Below are 19,913 nucleotides of genomic sequence, written 5' to 3' on the forward strand. Positions count from 1 at the left end.
TTTGGTGGCTGAGGATTAACCAAAGAAGGTGATTTGACTGAGATGAGGAACCTTATCTTCACATTTGCTCACTGATGACCTTTGTCAACCTTCATTAGATATACTTGGCAGTTTGATTGTCTTTGTAAACATAACTTTGTCAGTGCAAAGTAAAATTTTCTCAGTTATTGTCACTGGCAGTAGTGATATTTTATAATGACTGATAACTATGTCTTACATGTCCTTGCTTTGGCAATATTTATTCAGCATTACATTTGTTGTGTTGCCAAACAGGTCATTGAACTTTAAATAAATGAAAGAATTTTCTACTTTAATGTTTTCCATTGCCACGTTTAAACATCATAAACAGTCTGCTCTGTCTAAAGTAATTCATCAAAATAAAGGATAGAATATATCATTTCTTACACTTTTTGAACACAGCAACATTACAGTATAGGTGTATTAATTCAATCCTGAAAATGCGTTTAAAGTATTACGATAATATGAAGCATTACTTCATTTTACTCCACAGTCACTACCAGCAGCTTTCACCTCCTTTAGTTTTCTGGGCTGAATATTCCACCGCAGACTGAAGTCAGTCCATCCCTGCTTTGTTAGTAGTGTACTCATCTGAGGAGGAAGAAATATCAGAAGGTTTTATTTCTCATTTTGTGTCAAATTCTCTGTAGTAGCAGTTTCTATCTGTATAGTTGTAGTTTCATTCCCTTTTGTTTTACCAGTTCAAAGAAAGGGAAAGAAAGAGCCAGTGAAAGAGACAAGAGGTTGTACCTGTTGAAGGATTTTAGTGCTGACAGCTTCATCTGTCAGGTCAGCATCAGACTGAAGCTTTACTCTGAGGATAGACTTCAACTTTCCATCTTGACAGCCCAATATACAAACAATTACAAACCAAAGAGAAACATAATCATTTTACTGAATGAACTGAGAATGTGTCTCGATAGAACCAAAAAGAATTTCTGTGTTACCTTCATGGCATAAGAGGGTATTTTCGTCTTGACACGGAGTGTCATGCCATTTTGAATCTAAATACTCAGCCACACAGTGCTCATCTCCATCAATATTATCTGGGCTGCCAGATGCCCAGTTTGTGAAATTACTGCTGCTCTTGTCTGACCAAGTCCATGGTACTCGGTACAGACCAATCCATGCAATACTTTGTGCATTCAAGGAACGCACAGCTTCGTTGTCCTCAGCGTTTTCGATAAGTGCCAGGTCTGTGTGGTACTCTCTGCAGTATGCCTGGGCTTCCTGCCATGTTTTCTCAGTTGAGATGAACACATAGCTTTTTCCATTTGCATTTGTATCTGCAACAAAAAGTAAAACCAATGTAATGACTATTAGAGTCATTTTAGTGCCTAATGTACCAAAGACACTTGTATTTGCGAATACACCAGGTTAACATTTTAATGATTTCTGCTGTGAGTGCTGAGATTTCCTGAACCTCTTTTGGCAAGTAAAGTATGTTTTTTTTGTAAAGTTCCTGTCTCTGACTCGTGCTATTGTGTCTTATTGCTTGTGGTTTCTCTGGTTGTTACAGATATAACATAGGAGAGTAATTGCACCTAATGGGGTCGTCATGATTCTTCTTACATTTCAAGCCAGTTTAAAGGACAATGTTTGCGTGCTGGCCAATATTACAAAACCCAGACATTAAAACAGAAAAGTACTAAATGCTAATCCACCCTCCAAACTGCACTGACAGAGATGTTTTGTATGTTTCCTACATGGTTTATACCTTCACAGACAGTTCAAGTTTTTTTTTAAATTGAGCCAAAACGTCTGAAGATGAACTTAGAGAGAAAAAGAAAAACACGTATGACATAAAAACAGATCATTAGCAAATTGTATGCTGCACACTTGACTGACAGTGAGTGGATATCTTTGCTCTGACGATATTCACACCGTGCTGAGTTTAATGTCAAACAGGTCAATTTAAACTGACAGAATCTTTATGGCATGGCATGATTTCTGTTGTGAGTGCTGCTTTGTTATTTAGTTTTCAAAACAGCAAGATTTTGTTAAAAGGATGTTAAAGTAGTGATCGTGTGCGTGCGCACATTTGCTATGCTGTTTTTCACTGACAGTTCAAGCTCTTTACCATAAATGTTTTTCTTACCAAAACAAACACTCTTTTTTGCCGCACTACAGATGTAGTCAGTCCATCCTCCATAAACGTTTATTCCCACACATACCTGCTTTCCTCCACCAAAATTTGGCTCACCCATATACCAGTTGGAGTAATTTGTTTTGCTTGTTTGCTCAGTCACTGACCACCTCCAGGAGTTAGCATCATTAACCAAAGCTGTCTTCCAGGATTTCACATCATCACTCAGCCCGATCCATGCCAGATCTTTTTTCATAGTAGGTCTATTCAACATGCTTATGTCTTCCAGGTTTCTAATGGTCGCCAGGTCAGTGAATTTCTCTCTACAGTAATCTCGGGCTTGGGTGAAGTTCATTGGGATGTCAACGTAGTGATATCTACGAGTGGGGAGGTGAATGGGCGAGTAAGACGAGTGAGCGAAGAAGGTGAAGCCAGATCCTGAGAGTTGATGATAAACAGAATATTAAAGATATGAATTTCACTGGGATTGCCTATTGTAACATTTTAAGCTGACCCAACTCAACTCTGCCTACCATCCACCCCAACATCCTCCTAGTGACGCTGCTGTCATTGATAAATGTAGCACTTGCATGGGGATGTGTGGTATACACTGGTATTTCAAACTTTTTTATTTATCACATGCCACTTTTGACAGACAAGTATGGCAGCTATAGACAAAGTTGTAGCTCCACAGGAAGAGAGAAATTACCTCAGTGTATCCAATAATCCTATAAACTAACTATAAGACTGCATTCAAAAGAATTTAAAGAGTGTTGGGCATGCAAACTAGAAACCATGAGCCACATAATTATGAAAATCACAGTCCAGACTCTTACCTAAGACAACAAAAGTCAAAATCAGTGCATGACCATCCATCTCTGATTTCACTGCAAAAGTAAAAAAGAGAGAGAGAAGAGAAGAGAAGAAAAAAAGCAACTTATGAAAAACCATTTAAAAACAGCAGACATTAAAGCAAAAAACAAAACAAAAACAAACGATGTTCGTACAGAATAACATGAGAAAAGAGAGGTTAGACTTAGGGTTGGGCAATAAAACAATAATGATTATAATCAGGAAATAACTTTTCCTCGATAGAAAAATAACACAAAGTAGATAAGACATTTCATCTAGACATTTAAACTTTAAAAAGCATTTTCATAAGTTGATATTGATATAAATGATTTTAATGCTTTGTATTTTCCCGCAGTCCAGCTTTACTATAACAGCAATAGAATCATGTTAGTAGAAGACATACTCACAGGTTTAAAACGCAGGATTTTAACTTTTAGCAGCAAATCACCCTAAGTTGGAATCCCTCACATCTGACAGTATTATTAACATTTCAAAGGCTTATCTGTGAAGTATCCAGGGCTGTGCTGCATTTCAGATGCCACATATTTGACTATACAAATGTGGACTCCGACCAAGGTCACTTTGACTGAAGTTAGGCTACAAAAAGTGAAATGTTTTGAAGCCTTAGGTCATAGTCCAGTATTTAAAAGCAATGTTCGATTTTAAGTGTTTTAAGTTGTACCACATTTATACAATAAATGACACATTTAGACTGCAGCTGTTGGGCTTAGTGAAGCCAGGTAAGAGATATATCCTGGGTATGTTGAACTTGCTTCGTAGTACAGGCCTCAAGGGAGGAGAGGCTGCAGCGTGATAATAAATTGAATCAAAATGTCTATGGATGAAGCAGTTTTTTATTTATATAATCCTACTAAGGGACAAGACCTAAGACCAGTAATATTGGAGCTGTGTCCAAACTTAAACAGCAGCTTTTCAGGCAGAGGTAAACATGAACAAGCACAGATTTGAAAACAGAAATTAATGAGAAACAGTTTATTGAAACTAATCAAGTGAAATATGGGAAAAAAACCGGAGCACCCGGAGGAAACCCTTGCCGCCATACTACTAACCAAAGAGCGGCACAGAGAGCTGAAGTCCTGCTCCCCAGCTCTTTCTGAGAAACCAAAGTTTCTGCTGAGATTTGAGGAGGGGTATTCTGAACCACAGCCCATATTTTTTCCAGCATACGGTCCAATGTCGCTCTTTTGTTTCTGAGGACCATGTTTAGTCCAAGTTTTCTTTTAGTCTGACAGTAGAGGAGCTCAAGGAGCAACTCTATTTTTGTCTATTTTTCTCTGGTCCACTGTTATTGTCCTGAGGTACCACAGTGTTAAAGGATGGTCTTTGTGTAGGTGTGTCAGTGGGTGAGATCATGCTGCTACAACATAAATTATAGGCTCACATGGTCTACCAATCCATAGCGCGGCTGTGACTGCGACTGCTGTACCCAGAATAATGGGCCAATTAGCTTTTAAACCTCTTTTCATTCGACTCATGAAGCCGTAGTTCTGTGGGTTGATCAGGTTTCTTGTGAAAATGTTGATGAATATTCTTTCATTTACAGGGCTTCCAGAGATAATGCAGCGTAACACTGCATGTTCATTGCCTAATTTTGAGATCAGTTCTTTTAGCACCACATCTTCGAAAAAATGAAAAGTTTCTGCTGTGATTCGAAAAGGGATATTGTGAACCACAGCCCATATTTTTTCCAGCATAGGGTCTATTGTCACGCTTTCGTTTCTGAGGACCATGTTTAGACCAAGTTTTCTTTTAGTCTGACAGTAGAGGAGCTCAAGGAGCAACTCTATGTCTATTTTCCTCTGGTCCTCTGGTGCTAAATTTGGGGCATCCATTTGTTCGTCAATAGGTAATCCTGATAATCCTTGACTTGATGATAGTTGGTCCTACTCCCCAGCTCTTTATCACGTCACAAGATGACTTGTTGATCTCCAGGTGAATGTCTTGTAATTGTCCTGAGGTACCACAGTGTTGAAGGATGGTCTTTGTGCAGGTGCGTCAGTTGGGTGTATCCCTGATGATAATTGGTCTTCCTTTTCCTGCCTATTTCATGAGCGAAAACAGTGATGTCATCAGTGACGTCACAAAACCTCGTTCAAGTTTCACTGATGACGTCACTCTCTGTGACATCACTGTTTGTGACGGTTCGGTACAGAATGACTCAGGATGTGTCGGCACATTTGCCCCACACTGGCACACACTTGCCCTCATAGGTCACCTGCCCACACTGGCACACACTTGCCCCTCATAGGTCACCTGCCACCTGGTGGGCAATTGAGGGACCATTCTTCTTAGCGTCTGCACTCAGCCCACACTTTGGGCTGTTCAACCTGCACGTGTCCCGCATGTCTGCTGGGTACTTTGCAGATTAAGATTTTAAATGGAGGACATACTTAGGTAGTTATTAGTTAGTTATTTATTCTGTAATTGGCTTGCACCGGGACCAGAATATCCTATTTCGTTTCACCTCATGTTCGCATGTGTTGGAATGACAATAAAGCTCCTTGAATCCTTGAATCCTTGAATACACATTTACCAGTAAACCTGAGTCTCGTTCTGCTACAGGATCAGGGCTTTTTGTTATCACAAACACCCTGAAACAGAGGGTGGCGGTAGTGTTAGTTCACTTTGGATGCGAGCAGCATGTTCAAATAGGCAGAGGAAGAAAGTGCATTACACAGAGTTAATTGTTTGTAACAGAGGAGGACTGAACTGACCCAAATACAGCTTCTCACTCACAATCACGTAGAGTTTTTTCTTTTCTTTTAATAGTCACTTTGTTGCTCTTTTGGTCGTAATGGCGACTTGTGACGACGTGCGGGAAAACGTGAAGGTACGAGTTTGAGTCCGTTTTATTTCCATGCTGAGTTTTTATAAAGAACTTTCCTCCGCTGCAGCTCTGACATTGCTCAACAGCTGCTCGGTCAAGTTTCATTTCTAACACACTGAAGTTTCTTTCTTGATGTTGAAATAATCGACATTTCTCCAGCTAAATCGAAAATTCCACTTAAAAGTTTATGCCACAATTCCTGCAAAGAAATATGTTTTTTAAATCCTTATTTGGTTTTATGCAGTGGGAAAATGGCAGCAAAGTACAGTGGCATAGACAGTCCACTGCTTTGTAAATAACAACTTGTGGAGAGTGCAAACAAAACTAATGAGGAGAGAATCATTTCTCATTTGCTCATGATTCGTTGTCCTCGTGTTATTTAACTTCTGTACTTATGGTTGTTAAGAAATTATAGGAAAAGTTTTGATTAATCTTCTAACAGAACAAATCTGGTTCTTATCATGTGAGCAGTATGTAATGGTGGTGAAGATATGATTTTTGTAACACTAAATTTATGCGTGAAAGCCCGTAAAGCAGTGCAGTTAAATGTTAAAGCATGTGTAAAAACAGTTTTTGACTGTGTACTGTGCAGAAATACTACGGCAGTCGATTGGAGTCCTCTGGTGATTTGCAAACAAGCGCTGCCTCTTGCGCTATGCCTTGCTCAGTGCCAAGAAGTGTCACAGAGGCACTGAACCTGGTTCACCCAGAGGTCACCAAAAGGTACAGTTTTCCGTTTTTTCTCCCTTTTACACCACTTCTGCATCATAAACCTATATATCGTGATTTTTGATACATCATCATGTGCTGTACAGTGCACTGAGATTGAGACATTGAGCAGTAGTTTTGTAGTTAATGCACTGTTGTCATTAATGGTTCTTTTCTGCAGGTTCTTCGGTTGTGGTCTTCCATTCCCAGCGAAGCTGGAGGGCTGCAGAGTACTGGACCTGGGCAGCGGCTCTGGCAGAGACTGTTATGCCTTCAGTAAACTTGTTGGACCGAGTGGACGTGTGACCGGGATCGATATGACAGAGGAGCTGGTGATTACACATGCCTGTACACACACCTGTTTGACACTTGATTTCTGTGCTCTCTACTCATTTTACTCATCTCTCCTTAGATTACTTTGTCTCGTCAGTACATTGAGTATCACCAACAGAAGTTTGGCTATAAGGAGCCCAACGTCACCTTTGTCCAGGGGTACATGGAGAAGCTCAGTGAAGCTGGCATACAGAATGACTCAGTGGATGTTGTGCTGTAGGTTTAAAGCATCGTTATGAGATCTGAGATCTGCCAGTGAACTTTGTGGTCTGTTACTATAACACAGCTTTTTCTAATTCTGATCCACCCAGGTCCAACTGTGTGCTCTGTTTGTGTCCTGATAAAAAAGCGGTGCTGCAGCAAGCCTACAACGTCCTGAAGGTTAGTCTGAAGCATTTCTACACTACGCCATGAATATAATAACTATCCACAACTGACATCATCCCTCCCTCTTTTGTACAGGAGGGAGGTGAACTGTTCTTCAGTGACATGTACGCCAGCAAAGTTGTCCCTGACCACATGAAGCAGGATCCAGTCCTGTGGGGTACAATGCCACCACATTATCATTTAAAATAAAGCATAGAGGGCGAGAATACAGTATGTCTTTCTGTTTGGTGTTAGGTGAAGGAATGGGCGGCTCTCTGTTTTGGCAAGACCTCATTTCATTGGCCCACAGTGTGGGTTTCAGCACTCCACATCTTGTTTCAGCAAGCCAGATTGTGGTCCACAACAGTGAGCTCAAAGCAAAAGCAGGTAAAAAAAAAAAAAAAGGAGGGTCAGACTTTTTAATGATGTGTAATCAATGTTCGTTCTACAACCGAGCCAGATGTTTATTTTGTAGGAGACATCAGCTATGCTTCAAGCACCTATCGGCTCTTCAAGCTGCCCAAAGGTCCAGTCAAGTCTGAGGCAACAGTGACCTATAGAGGAACTGTGGCAGATTTCCCAGATCAGCTGGACTTTGATTCATCACATTGTTTCAAGGTACAATAAAATTTATAATTAGGCCAGTACTGAATTGCTGATAAATATTTATATAAGAGCATGTACTAACCTGTGGCATATTGTTCCAACAAGAAAAACACATACCGTATTTATTAATATCAAAAATCAGATTTATGTCAGTGGATAGACCAGGTTAATGTTTACCTCTTGTGCTACACAGAAAGACGTTGCAGTGGAGGTAGACGGAGAGATGGCAGCGATCCTCCAGAATTCCCGTTTCTTCCCCGATTTCAAAATTCAGATGTTGGATAAACCGCAGACCAAATCTGAGTCAACACCACAGGTAGCTGATATTCTGGATTTATTGACTTAAAATGTTTTAATTCTCAGTGACTGATTAGTGACTGCATCCAGAGGGGTTGTATCTTGGGCCCAGCATGCAACCATCAAATTAAATGATCTTTTATTTATCTAAATTGATTGTGCTGCTTTGCATATTTAAAAATAAGCCTCTATTGCCGTTGCACAGCTTAAGCTTTGATAGTAACAGGTTTGTTTGACTTAGTTAAAGTTTGTTTAAGGTTTTGTAGTAACAGATTACAGAGTGACCACTGTTACTCTTTTTTCTCCTCAGTGCTGCCACCTCAACCCGTTTCTGTTGGCAGACAAGCTGGGATCCTGTGTCAAACAATGCTCCAAAACAAACAAATAAAGAGGCAGCTGAATACAGAAGAAATAGTTTTGAAGACTGAGAACAACTGCAAAAATAAAATTGTAACACATTTTTAAAAAATGTTGTTTTGTAAATTTTGTCTTTAGAGGCCAGATATTTTACTGTGCAAGCCATCCTGTGCCTGTAGTGATGTTAGTCAAGGACAGACAATCACATGGTTTATAAATATGTTCAGTCAGGGCTGTCATGGTAGTATGATAATAAACAATGGGGTTAATGGTGTCACAACAAAATATTCATTGAGTAAATTCCACATAACCAGAGTGAATATCACTTGAGATGAAATATGTATAAATACCAGAATCAAAGCATCCTGCTAATGTTGTGTTGTGTAGCCAAAATCTGTTCTCTGCCATGATGGTGTAATAGAGGAGAAACACACTGACAGTGGATGGTGGATGTTACACAAACGCACAAGAGCACAAAAAGGGAACAATTAGAGCAGATTCAGAAATGCAATCACTGTCTAATGTTCGGTAAAAATGTTTGACCACACATGAAAGCAAAAAGCAACTGTCACACTGTCAAATGAGGCAGCAACAGTTATCTACAGATATTTACTGTAGCAAGTGTAACACAAAAAACTAGGGAAAAAAAATAAAGAAAGCAAAGAAAGTAAAGAAAACACATCCTCATACTGAACCCACAGGCTGACAACAGTAAATAGGATATTAAATAGATAATCAACGCTGATGAATCCCCAAACCTAATAATTAATGTAATACCTGAGCATTACTCTCGTACCACAAAATATTCATATCCAGATTTTCTAAGTAACCACTTAAGTTCAGTTACAGTAAATGATAAATAAGCTACATCTCAGCTGTAAACAGTTGCATTATAATGGATTAAGGCATTACAGTACACATGAAACAAGCGTCCCAACAGAAAAGACAGGTGAAGTGGAATGTGTTTTTAAGTTGAAGAAAAATTGCTATACTACAAAGTACTATTCTTGGAATCTTAAAATTTGAGGTTCATAAAAACATTTTGGATATATTTACGTAGCTTGGTCAAAACTTGGAATAAATGCAGGTGAAGTCAGTTTAGTCTTACTCACACTGCGCTCACTACACACAGATCAGATTATTCACTGGGTGCACAAAGTGCAAATTCAATAAAGCTGTGCTTGCTACTATGGTAACAGTGCTCTGAATAAGCACAGAAGAGGTCTGGTTGGTTTTCAGGAGGCCTGAGGCAATAAATGGAACAATCTAGTTTGAAACTACTTGACAGAGACAGGAACAGGGGAGAGAGAGAAGCGACATCCATCGTCAATGAGAGGCATTACTCCTAGATACGGCACAGCGATGGTCACATCTGCAGCCAGCTCAGGTCATCAGCTCTGAAAAGATAAGTGATGAAAACAAATATTCAGTAAAGAGCAGGATCCAGGTTGTGAGTTTTACAATGTACAATGTTAACATAAAAAATACAGCAACGTAGTAACTTATATCTCTGTATAGTTTTACATGACTTCACTGTCTGTTTTTGGGGCAGGTATATCCTCAACATCCCACAAGTGTGATGAAAATCCGAACTGTATTACAGTAGTTAAAGGTGCTATAATTAATATTTTTACACTGACAGTTGATCACAGGACTTTGCGTAAAGTTAACAGCCCACACCCAACTCTACTGTTAGCATCAGTTCTACACAATTTTTCAGCATCTCTCAGGTCATTATTTTGGTTCTACAGCTGTCACCTGCAGTATATAATGGAGCATTTAGGTGCTTAAGGATCATATATTTCTGTTGCCTGTTGTCTGGAGTTGGCACATAACAAAACATAACTACAAGGGAAGTGACCACCAACACAACTCCAACTGAATGCTACAAGGGTAACTCATTAAGTTCATGGCCTAAGGTAGGAGGTTAAACAGTTCTTGTACTCATCCTCATAACCTTGATCTGTTCTTGCTAGGTGTGTCAATAACCAAAATTTGCTATCAAGTTGTCATTATCACCTTAAAAGGTAATGACATTTCAACTTGTTTCTGCTGCCCCCAAGTGGCCAAAGTGGGGAAAAAAATATCAGTCAATGCAGGTGTAATACAGTAGTTGATGCTAAATTCATTGTAGCTAATGGGTGCATGCTTTTTAACACAGTCTTTATGGATTTAGCATCTTTATCCCATCACCAATAATAACTTGTATGTCAACAGTATAAACACATAATCCAGTTTGTGTGAATGTAGGATGTCACTCACTGAGCCTGTGCCTTTTTAATAATATGGCCCCTAGCCATCAGCTCTGCGAGACGGGCCACAGCTGGATCGAACATCAGGCTGGCTGCAGCTACCACCACCTCGTCTCTGTTGATGAAGGAGAAGTGAAAGAAATTTAACACAAACAGCATAAATTCACATTCACCTGCCTCAGGGGTTACTCTACAGCTGCTCACTTTATATAAAACGCCAGGAATTTCCTCTCTTCCACTTTGCCTTTGAATATAATTTCAGTGTATCCTTCCCCATAGCCTAGAATGAGGAAATGAAAAGGGGAAATGAGAATCATCACAGCCTGGGGTTAAATATTTTAATGTATGGGTGACATCTATCTGTGAATAGAGTAAATAAATAATTTACCTGTGTATCTGACACTCTTTCCAAGCAGCACAGTCCAGAAGAAAGGAACAGACTCAAGTTTGGTTGGTTTGTTTAGCATGTTCAAGGCAGCTACTCTTCCTAAGATTAAAAAAAAGAAAGAAAGAAAGAAAGAAAGACATGAGCATGATAATGTTTCATAATATGTTGTTTCTGACATTTTGTCTTGCCTGTAAAAACGTGTCCAATGTGGAAATAGTTAAACAAAACTCAGCTTCATCAGCAACCCCAAACCAAATCACATCATATCAGCCTTTGCCTCTTGACTTGAGTCTCTGACCTTGAGCTTGTGACATCTGCCAGTGACCAATGTTGACCCTTTGGTCTCCACAAATGGCCAGAGGGAAGGAGGTGACATCTCCAGCGCTAAAGATATCAGCTATACTGGTCTTCATGAACTGTTAGAGAAGATAAAGGTGTTTACAGCAAGAGCCTCAATACATAAAGACATGTACACTGTATATACTGAATATTGCTATCCATATCAGTTGAAGAAAGTTGTAAATATAAAGCTGTAAAGCCACGTTTATGTTTCATTAACACAGTGATTTAATTTTAGCTCTAGGCTCTATGTCCTATATTGACTGTGTGTTACCTTGTCAACAATCACAGCTTTCCTTGAATCCAACTCCACCTTGCTTCCTGCCAAGAAGTCTGAATTGGGGATTACACCTGAAAAAAAAAACAACAACAGATCTTTGTGTATGATTTTTGCAGAACTGCACAAGAAAGACTGAATGGATTGTTCCAGTGACCGTTACTAATAAGATGTTTTGAGTGTTCACAAAGCAGCAGCGGTCCATATATGAAAAAAAGGTCTGCATGTTAAAATAGTACTAAACTTGACTGGTGTTCTGTGATATTGATGAAATGTGTATATCTCAACACCTTGAATTGGAATAAAAAAATTACCAATTCCAGCAATCACCACATCAGCTTCCAGGACTGTACCACTGGTCAGCACCACCTCCTTCACCTGAAAAAAGGAGTCATTTTAGGAATCTACAATAGAATATACACCAGGTTTGAAGCGGCACATTTTTAGTTTTTTGTAATTGAAGATATTTTGAAACGTCATAGTAAAAAAGCACAGGTTTAGGTTTAGCTGTTTCAGTTTCAGAGGTGACATTTGACTCATCGTTAATGTAAGTAGTAACACCTGTTATGACCAGGCCTGTGCTAACAGAATTAGAGTTACCTTCCCGTTCTCTCCTTTTATCTCCTGTGACTCTGTCATCCATGTAAAACTTCACATTTTGTTCCTCCAACATCTTGCGAGAGAAAAATGCGCTTTAAAATTAATTACATTTAATAAAAGCTAAAAATGATACTGTGTGTACTTTTCAGTACTTACTTGCATCGTCATTTTGCCGATCTCTGGACCCAGAGACCGCTCAAATGGATATCTGGTGGAGCCAACCATGGCCACACTGGCAGCTTTGTCTGATAAGAAGGATGCCACCTCCATACCTGTTGTGTATAATAGTCATGAAACGCACTTAAACAGCCTGCAATAGGAGTGATTACATGCCATAAAGCTGTTTTATCTTAATCTTTATCTTTAAATATTTAAACTGCATTTTTAATATCAAGAGAGAGGGCTATGAAGGTAATGATGTGCCAGTTTCATTCTGCAAAGTAAAGAAACCTGATTTGATAACCTATGAAGGAGGCTCCGATGATGACGGCCTTCTGGCCGAGGCAGGAGTTGTGAATCTCTCTGGCATCTTCATAACTCTGCAGTAACTTCACTCCCTGCAGGTCACACCCAGGACAGCTGAGCGGCCTCGCTCTGTGGACAAAAGGACTATTATGCTGCTGTTGTGTCACATGGAAATCCTACCCCAGCAATTTACTGCACTGTTTTCTATTGCTTTTGTTTCCGAAAGACTTGAGTTACAGCATGACAGCTCTAACCTACAGCCAGTTGAGATGAGGAGCTGGTTGTAACGCTGCAAAATGCCATCGTTCAACATCACCGCCTTGTTAGCTGAGTTTACCGACACCACCTGCAACACAAAACACAGTTCTTAACAAAGACCAAAGACAGAGAGGGTTTTTCCCAAAGACGGTGTGAGTACATCCCAAACAGATTGTCCCCTCTGCTTCTCACCTCCTTCTGCGTCCACACCTCGATTCCATATTGTTGATAAAAGTCACTTGACCGGAGGAGGATGCTGCTGCTGTCCAGATTCATAGCCTGAAATGAAACAACGCCATTTATTAACAACTTATATCTGCATACAGGGTGATCTACGCTTGGATACAAACACATACGAATACAAGCTACCTCTCTATTATGGCCGTACCTTACTCAGTTTGGGTTTGTCAAATGGAGGTAGGGTGTCTTTGGTGACCATGATGATTCGACCCTGGTAGCAGTTCTGTCTCAGCGTCTCGGCACAAACCAGGGAGGCAGGGCCTGAAAACACAAGTAAAATGTAATTTTTCACAACGTACACTCAGAGATGGAAACACAGTAGCAGAGCCTCTTTCTTCATCCAACAAAATTCCTATTTATGGATAAAAACCTTTTAAAATACTTAAGCAGCAACCCAGACTGATAACATGGGGCTTTAAACTTTCAAGTAAAGGTTTCTGTATTCATTACATTGAGCCCTTACCCCCTCCTATGAGCAGAATAGTGTGTTTGATGTCTGGTGCCAAGCTACACATCTCCTTCACCCGCTTGGTCAGCATAATAGTCTGAGAGAAACAAATAAACAAGCTATAACAGCGCATTTTAACACAAAACTAAAGGAAACACTGCAGTCTTTTTAAGCGCCTTTAACTTGCTGTCTCTTACCTTTTTGTTGATGGAAACATACACCTTGCCATCCTCAACTTTGACCTGTTGAAAGAAATAAATGATAAGGATAAGGATAAATCATCTAAAAGCTCAGAGTCATGTTTACAGACTGTGAACAGAGGTAAAAAAAAAAGGGAAATATCGACAGATCTTGAAAGATTGAGGAAGTGCCCTGAACAACAGTAACATCTGGTTACTGAACTACCAATGTTGTGAACAAGGGATAAGTCTGAGTTGTAAGTTTTACTGCCTCTTTTTAGTGTGGTGGTTAATATGGATTTGCATACTGTACACAATGACAGAATTAATATATTTTCACTTATATTCTATTTTACAAACATTACTCCTGTTAAAAGAGCAGGAAATGTTATTAAATGTTGATTTCTGTGGACTGTGTTTCACCTTGTAGCTGGGCAGACAGTCCAGACCTGGGTACTCTTCAATATCTCCAGTTCTGACATTAAAGCAAGCACCATGAAAGGGACATCTGACTCTGTCACCAACCAGTGCTCCTGGATTATCAGAGGACATGCAGTTAACATTACTCAAATTCAATACAACATTTTGTCAAGTTATTAATTCAGATATTGGTGTAAAGAGATGATGGCTTACCTTTGACAAGAGGAGCGTTGTAATGGGAGCACTTGTTTCCAATAGCGCTGTACTGACCGTGGGTACGGACTAGCAGCACATTCTGGTCGCCTACAGTTACTTCCTTCATCCTTCATAAAAACAAAACAGACAGGGAGCGAAAAACAGTGAGTGAAAATGTAGATTCCAAATACAAATTACTCAAACAAATAATCATCTTGAACTTGATCATCTTGTATTTCCGCTGAGAAGTGTTGTGACATACTGTCCGTCTTTCAGGTCGTCTTCCTGACATACCAGCCCAGTCACCTCCTCCTGCTCCTGCTCACTTTGTCCCAGTTCTTGGTGCCGATTCATACTGTAACTGAAAGACATGGATACAATAAGAAAACCAGTCTGTTGTCAGGCCAACTGTCTTGCATTACAAATGGCTCATACTAAAAACACAAAAAGCAAAAAGGACACACCCGACACAGACACTAAGGAGTGCCATTTAGCTTACTTAAGGTACATTTAAATCGCTTTTTCTTTACATTAAACTTAGGGCCAGAAATTAACCACAGATGAATCCACTAATCATGTGATGTACTCTTTTGGCCTTTTTTTGTTCCCATTTGCACATTATGTATTTACCTGTTGTTGAGACTCTTTCCTTTGTATTTTCTTTGTGCAAATTAATAAATTAAAATTCTTGAATCCCATATTCCATGTCCCCTTTGCAGACATTGGCACAGCTAATTAAAAACCAGGTGTTTTGCAGTTCTCACCTGCCTCTTACACAGCCTTTAATGACAAAATAAACAATGCAGACAAACATAATTATGTAAAGCAAACACCAATCTGTTCTCTGCAAAGAACAGTACTGTATAGTGCAGTAGACTACCAAATACTGATCTGAGTTGTGTTGAGTTTTTGTATAAAGCTAACTGATTAATAAAAAACTAACCATGGTATTATTAAAGCATCTCCACTTTACTATTGCACAGTACTGTATATTCCTGTAAATGTACGCCAAGGCTTCTGATTTCAGAATAACATTATTTGCTATACACCTTGATTTCTGTAATGCGAAGTAAAATCAAAATATACAGGAGATATGAAAGCACCATACGTTTTCTATTATACAGGCTTCTGTATATTTCATACATTTAGCTGCATGACTCAGCGAAATATCAGCGCTCACCCGTTTTCTCAGACAGCCGTCAGAAGAAACGTTGCACCTCCCGTTGTAAAATGATCCTCCGCTGTATTTCCAGCAGACAGACAAACAAACGTGGGTAGGACAGGCACGAACTCTGTTGGAGGACCGCCCATGTGACAGGCAGCCGGAGCTCCCGTGCTCCTCCTCGAGCTCCTCCCACCACCACCCAACGCCACGGGGAGGGTTGGAGGCGCCGTCAGGTCCAGAGGATGGAGTTCAGATGAGTGACAACAATGAGAAAGACTGATAGTCGAAGTTGTATCCAACAAAATTGTTTTTAGTTTTCAGAAGAGCAGTTTTCTGGACTCTGTAAAGAAAACGTAAACGGTTGACGTTTAATAGCTAGGTGTGTAACTACGTAACGCTTCAGTTGCTTCAATGGCGTCAATCAAGAAACTTAATTAATTACCTTTGTTTTATTTGGCTGTTACGTGTAGGTTAAGCACTTTAGTGAATGTTGAAGCTAATGTGAAATAACAACAGCAACTCTAGTTACTGTTTGAGTTTACCTTTACGGTGGAAAGTAACTACTTAATTGCTAACTCTTAATTTCGATGTACATGTACTTAACTTTAGTGTGTCTACTTAACGTCGACGTAGAAGCTCATGTACTACTCAGTGGTTGAGGGGATAACAAAGACGAATTTAACTTCGTACGTAAAGGTGTCAGACATTGTAGTTAAAGCTTTAACATTGGTAGGTTTCAAATTTTAGAAAACTTTATTTTACTTATGAAAGCAAAAAATTTTTATATTTAACTGCTTTTTTCCCACATCCAGACTTTTTGTGATCTCACTTTGTGATTTTTACAGGAGTTAAAACACCTGTTCATACCATGCTCAGTCCCTTACATATTATCTAGCTACATGTGAAATGAACTACTATTTCCATACATCCATGGATGTGTTGTCTTCAAGTGCTCCTCGTAATTTGCTAGTTTCCCAGTCCGACAGTACTTTCTAGTGCATACTGACGCTTTTGCCAGACATAGACCTAATATACTGTGTAATACTATTTGCGTAAGTGGCTGTTGTTTTATTTGAGAAATCAAATAGCACAAAACTATTAAGAAGTTAATAAAACAAGAACTCATCATAAGTATTTTTTTCATCTGCTGAAATGCCTTAGGCCATTGGCTGCTGTCTCTAAAAATCTAAATAAATGCAGCCATACTACAGGCATAGTGCTTACCTAAGTAAGGTATAGTGTGAATTTGGCAAAATTTTGATTTAAATTTAGGAGCTACAATACAAATACAAGGTACAATAAAGCTATTGTTATTAAATCTATGTTACAAACTGCTTCACATTAGGCAAAAACATCTAAAGAAGCTGAAAATTTCTGAGCCAGGATAAGCAAATTAGACAATTACAACAAAAACACAGTCAATAACAGGTTGTATTTTAGAAATATTTCAGATGATAAAGACACTGCTCAAGTTTTGTTGTGTGCTGCTCAAAGTTTAAGTTAGTCAAACTAAATAATGTGTTCCAACAGGCAACCAGTAGATGGCAGTATTTGTTTCTGCCATGTGCTGTGAAGAGGTGACCTCCATGGAAGCACCCTTTAGGCTCCCTTCGATAGCTCAGTTGGTAGAGCGGAGGACTGTAGTGGATACATGGAGATCCTTAGGTCGCTGGTTCGAATCCGGCTCGAAGGAGAGGTTCTTTTGGCAGCTGTGGCCCAGAGGTTAGAGAAGCAGGTTTAGGATATTTTGAATCCATGGTCTGGCAGGAAACTGAGGGGAGTGAATGAGCAGTGCTTTCCACTTCCTTATCATTCATGACAGAAGTGCCCTTTAGCGAGACACCTAAGCCTCTCAACTACTGCCCAGTACTTCTTGTTTGTATTTGTGTGTTCACAACTCATGGATAGGTTAAATGTGCAGGACAGTTTCCCTTTGTGTGTAACAAAACATACTTGGACAACAAGGGATTGTTCTTCTAAAAGAAAATAATATATTTGCAACTGGCTTGAAAAGTCCTAACATGGCACCAGCAGATGGCAGGCTTTATCTGTGTAATGGGCGGAACCTAGTGATTTCCACAGAGTTTCCTTTTAAGCTCCCTTCGATAGCTCAGTTGGTAGAGCGGAGGACTGTAGTGGAAACATAGTAATCCTTAGGTCGCTGGTTCAAATCCGGCTCGAAGGAGAGAATCTTTTGCCAGCTGTGGCCCAGAGGTTAGAGGACCAGGTTTGGGACATTTGAATCCCTGATTTGGCAGGAACTGTAGTGAGTGGATGAACAGTGCTTTCCCCTCGCTTATCACCCACTGCTAAATGCCCTTAAACAAATCACCTAAGCCCCCTAATGACTCCCACTACTCCTTATGAGTGTTAATGTTTTCACCACTCATGAATGACCACTTTTCCTTTGTGTCTGTAAAAAACATACTTGTACAAGAGAGGATTATCTCCAAAAAGGCTTGATGTGCTCCAATTTAGGAACCAGCAAATGACAAGATTTTTTTTTGCCATGTGTTACACTTTATGACTGGGTATTGGTGATTTCCACAGTTTATCTCTCAGCTCCCTTCGATAGCTCAGTTGGTAGAGCGGAGGACTGTAGTGGATATATGGTAATCCTTAGGTCGCTGGTTCAAATCCGGCTCGAAGGAGAGAATCTTTTGCCAGCTGTGGCCCAGAGGTTAGAGAACCAGGTTTGGGACATTTGAATCCCTGGTTTGGCAGGAAACTGTAGTGAGTGGATGAACAGTGCTTTCCCCTCGCTTATCACCCACTGCTAAATGCCCTTAAACAAATCACCTAAGCCCCCTAATGACTCCCACTACTCCTTATGAGTGTTAATGTTTTCACCACTCATGAATGACCACTTTTCCTTTGTGTCTGTAAAAAACATACTTGGACAAGAGAGGATTATCTCCAAAAGGCTTGATGTGCTCCAACTTAGGAACCAACAAATGGCAAGATTTTATTTTTGCCATGTGTTACACTTTATGACTGGGTACTGGTGATTTTCCCGGAATTGCACTTTACGCTCCCTTCGATAGCTCAGTTGGTAGAGCGGAGGACTGTAGTGGACTCATGGTAATCCTTAGGTCGCTGGTTCAAATCCGGCTCGAAGGAGAGAACCTTTTAGCAGCTGTGTCCCAGAGGTTAGAGAACCAGGTTTGGGACATTTGAATCCCTGGTGGAAACTGTAGTGAGTGGATGAACAGTGCTTTACACTTCCTCAGCATCCACGGCTGAAGTGCCCTTGAACAAAGCACCTAAGCCACCCCAGCGACTGCCCACTACTCCTTGTGAGTGTTATTGTTTTCACTTCTCATCAATAGATTACATGCACAGGCCAATTTTATTTTGTGTCTATAAAAACATACTTGGACAAGAAAGGATTCTTCTTCTTTTCAGAAAAGAAGCTTATCTCTAAAAGTCTTGATATGCTCCAACTTAGGAACCAGCAAATGGCAAGATTTTTTTTTTTTTTTTTTTTTGGCCATGTGCTACAGCCTATGACTGGGTACTGATGGTTTTCCCGGAATAGCCCTTTATGCTCCCTTCGATAGCTCAGTTGGTAGAGCGGAGGACTGTAGTAGAAATATAGTAATCCTTAGGTCGCTGGTTCAAATCCGGCTCGAAGGAGAGAATCTTTTGCCAGCAGTGGCCCAGAGGTTAGAGGACCAGGTTTGGGACATTTGGATGAACAGCGCTTTCCCCTCGCTTATCACCCACTGCTAAATGCCCTTAAACAAATCACCTAAGCCCCTAACGACTCCCACTACTCATTATGAGTGTTAATGTGTTCACCACTCATGAACGACCACTTTTCCTTTTTGTCTGTAAAAAACATACTTGGATAAGAGAGGATTATTTCCAAAAGGCTTGATGTGCTCCAATTTAGGAACCAGCAAATGGCAAGATTTTATTTTTGCCATGTGCTACACTCTATGACTGGGTACTGGTGATTTTCCCGGAATTTCACTTTAAGCTCCCTTCGATAGCTCAGTTGGTAGAGCGGAGGACTGTAGTGGACTCATGGTAATCCTTAGGTCGCTGGTTCAAATCCGGCTCGAAGGAGAGATGCTTTTGGCAGCTGTGGCCCAGAGGTTAGAGAATTTGGTTTCGCTGATGTACAGTTTACTGCATGGTATAGGTACAGTAGATTATGTGTCTTCAATCTGAGAATTAGACATTCACGACAACACCTGAAGGTAACATGAGA

General features: G+C 40.0%; 3 protein-coding genes and 6 non-coding genes across 10 annotated transcripts; 7 read left to right on the forward strand and 2 right to left on the reverse strand.

The window, feature by feature from the left end:
- Nucleotides 1–289: 289 nt before the first annotated feature.
- Nucleotides 290–5,117, reverse strand: LOC108890360 (C-type lectin BML-2). 2 transcript variants are annotated; one of them, XM_018687223.2, is made up of 6 exons: nt 3,364–5,117; nt 2,941–2,991; nt 2,117–2,542; nt 966–1,304; nt 769–857; nt 290–609 (listed from the first exon to the last, which is right to left on the reverse strand). In XM_018687223.2, exons 2-6 carry the CDS (start codon nt 2,978–2,980, stop codon nt 496–498), a joined length of 1,008 nt encoding a protein of 335 aa, XP_018542739.1. In that variant the 5' UTR covers nt 2,981–2,991; nt 3,364–5,117; the 3' UTR covers nt 290–495. The 2 variants fall into 2 exon arrangements, with proteins under 2 accessions (XP_018542739.1, XP_050934831.1); XM_051078874.1 differs by lacking the exon at nt 2,117–2,542.
- A 99-nt stretch (nt 5,118–5,216) lies between these two features.
- On the forward strand, nt 5,217–8,583 carry zgc:153372 (uncharacterized protein LOC767695 homolog). The gene is made up of 10 exons (XM_018687218.2): nt 5,217–5,807; nt 6,397–6,527; nt 6,694–6,844; nt 6,925–7,061; nt 7,157–7,226; nt 7,308–7,389; nt 7,467–7,598; nt 7,687–7,829; nt 8,011–8,133; nt 8,425–8,583. Exons 1-10 carry the CDS (start codon nt 5,772–5,774, stop codon nt 8,500–8,502), a joined length of 1,083 nt encoding a protein of 360 aa, XP_018542734.1. The 5' UTR covers nt 5,217–5,771; the 3' UTR covers nt 8,503–8,583.
- A 160-nt stretch (nt 8,584–8,743) lies between these two features.
- Nucleotides 8,744–15,839, reverse strand: aifm4 (apoptosis inducing factor mitochondria associated 4). The gene is given in 20 exon segments (XM_051078876.1): nt 8,744–9,868; nt 10,734–10,838; nt 10,928–11,003; nt 11,112–11,210; nt 11,410–11,527; nt 11,725–11,801; nt 12,042–12,105; nt 12,328–12,351; nt 12,353–12,400; nt 12,484–12,599; nt 12,791–12,921; nt 13,047–13,138; nt 13,243–13,329; nt 13,439–13,551; nt 13,754–13,835; nt 13,936–13,980; nt 14,341–14,450; nt 14,551–14,660; nt 14,795–14,887; nt 15,713–15,839. Coding segments are annotated over 19 exon segments (1,620 nt in total). The 5' UTR covers nt 14,887; nt 15,713–15,839; the 3' UTR covers nt 8,744–9,837.
- Nucleotides 15,840–17,304: 1,465 nt separating this feature from the next.
- On the forward strand, nt 17,305–17,390 carry trnay-gua (transfer RNA tyrosine (anticodon GUA)). Its single transcript is given in 2 exon segments — nt 17,305–17,341; nt 17,355–17,390. It is a non-coding gene; the product is annotated as a tRNA-Tyr (tRNA).
- Nucleotides 17,391–17,796: 406 nt separating this feature from the next.
- On the forward strand, nt 17,797–17,882 carry trnay-gua (transfer RNA tyrosine (anticodon GUA)). The gene is given in 2 exon segments: nt 17,797–17,833; nt 17,847–17,882. It is a non-coding gene; the product is annotated as a tRNA-Tyr (tRNA).
- Nucleotides 17,883–18,262: 380 nt separating this feature from the next.
- trnay-gua (transfer RNA tyrosine (anticodon GUA)) lies at nt 18,263–18,348 on the forward strand. The gene is given in 2 exon segments: nt 18,263–18,299; nt 18,313–18,348. It is a non-coding gene; the product is annotated as a tRNA-Tyr (tRNA).
- A 383-nt stretch (nt 18,349–18,731) lies between these two features.
- trnay-gua (transfer RNA tyrosine (anticodon GUA)) lies at nt 18,732–18,817 on the forward strand. Its single transcript is given in 2 exon segments — nt 18,732–18,768; nt 18,782–18,817. It is a non-coding gene; the product is annotated as a tRNA-Tyr (tRNA).
- A 430-nt stretch (nt 18,818–19,247) lies between these two features.
- Nucleotides 19,248–19,333, forward strand: trnay-gua (transfer RNA tyrosine (anticodon GUA)). The gene is given in 2 exon segments: nt 19,248–19,284; nt 19,298–19,333. It is a non-coding gene; the product is annotated as a tRNA-Tyr (tRNA).
- Nucleotides 19,334–19,682: 349 nt separating this feature from the next.
- Nucleotides 19,683–19,768, forward strand: trnay-gua (transfer RNA tyrosine (anticodon GUA)). Its single transcript is given in 2 exon segments — nt 19,683–19,719; nt 19,733–19,768. It is a non-coding gene; the product is annotated as a tRNA-Tyr (tRNA).
- The last annotated feature ends 145 nt before the right edge of the window (nt 19,769–19,913 follow it).

The sequence above is a fragment of the Lates calcarifer genome, linkage group LG21, assembly GCF_001640805.2.
Source record: "Lates calcarifer isolate ASB-BC8 linkage group LG21, TLL_Latcal_v3, whole genome shotgun sequence".
Classification (NCBI taxonomy): Eukaryota; Metazoa; Chordata; class Actinopteri; family Centropomidae; genus Lates; species Lates calcarifer.

Excerpts from the sequence above, each read along its gene's own strand:
- LOC108890360 (XM_018687223.2), bottom strand. The coding sequence starts at position 2,980 with ATGGATGGTCATGCACTGATTTTGACTTTTGTTGTCTTAG. Across the intron at positions 2,543-2,940 it reads TTTGACTTTTGTTGTCTTAG|GATCTGGCTTCACCTTCTTC; the intron begins GTAAGAGTCTGG and ends ATCAACTCTCAG. Across the intron at positions 610-768 it reads GCACTAAAATCCTTCAACAG|ATGAGTACACTACTAACAAA; the intron begins GTACAACCTCTT and ends CTTCCTCCTCAG.
- zgc:153372 (XM_018687218.2), top strand. The coding sequence starts at position 5,772 with ATGGCGACTTGTGACGACGTGCGGGAAAACGTGAAG. Across the intron at positions 6,845-6,924 it reads TCGATATGACAGAGGAGCTG|ATTACTTTGTCTCGTCAGTA; the intron begins GTGATTACACAT and ends ATCTCTCCTTAG. Across the intron at positions 7,599-7,686 it reads TGAGCTCAAAGCAAAAGCAG|GAGACATCAGCTATGCTTCA; the intron begins GTAAAAAAAAAA and ends TTTATTTTGTAG.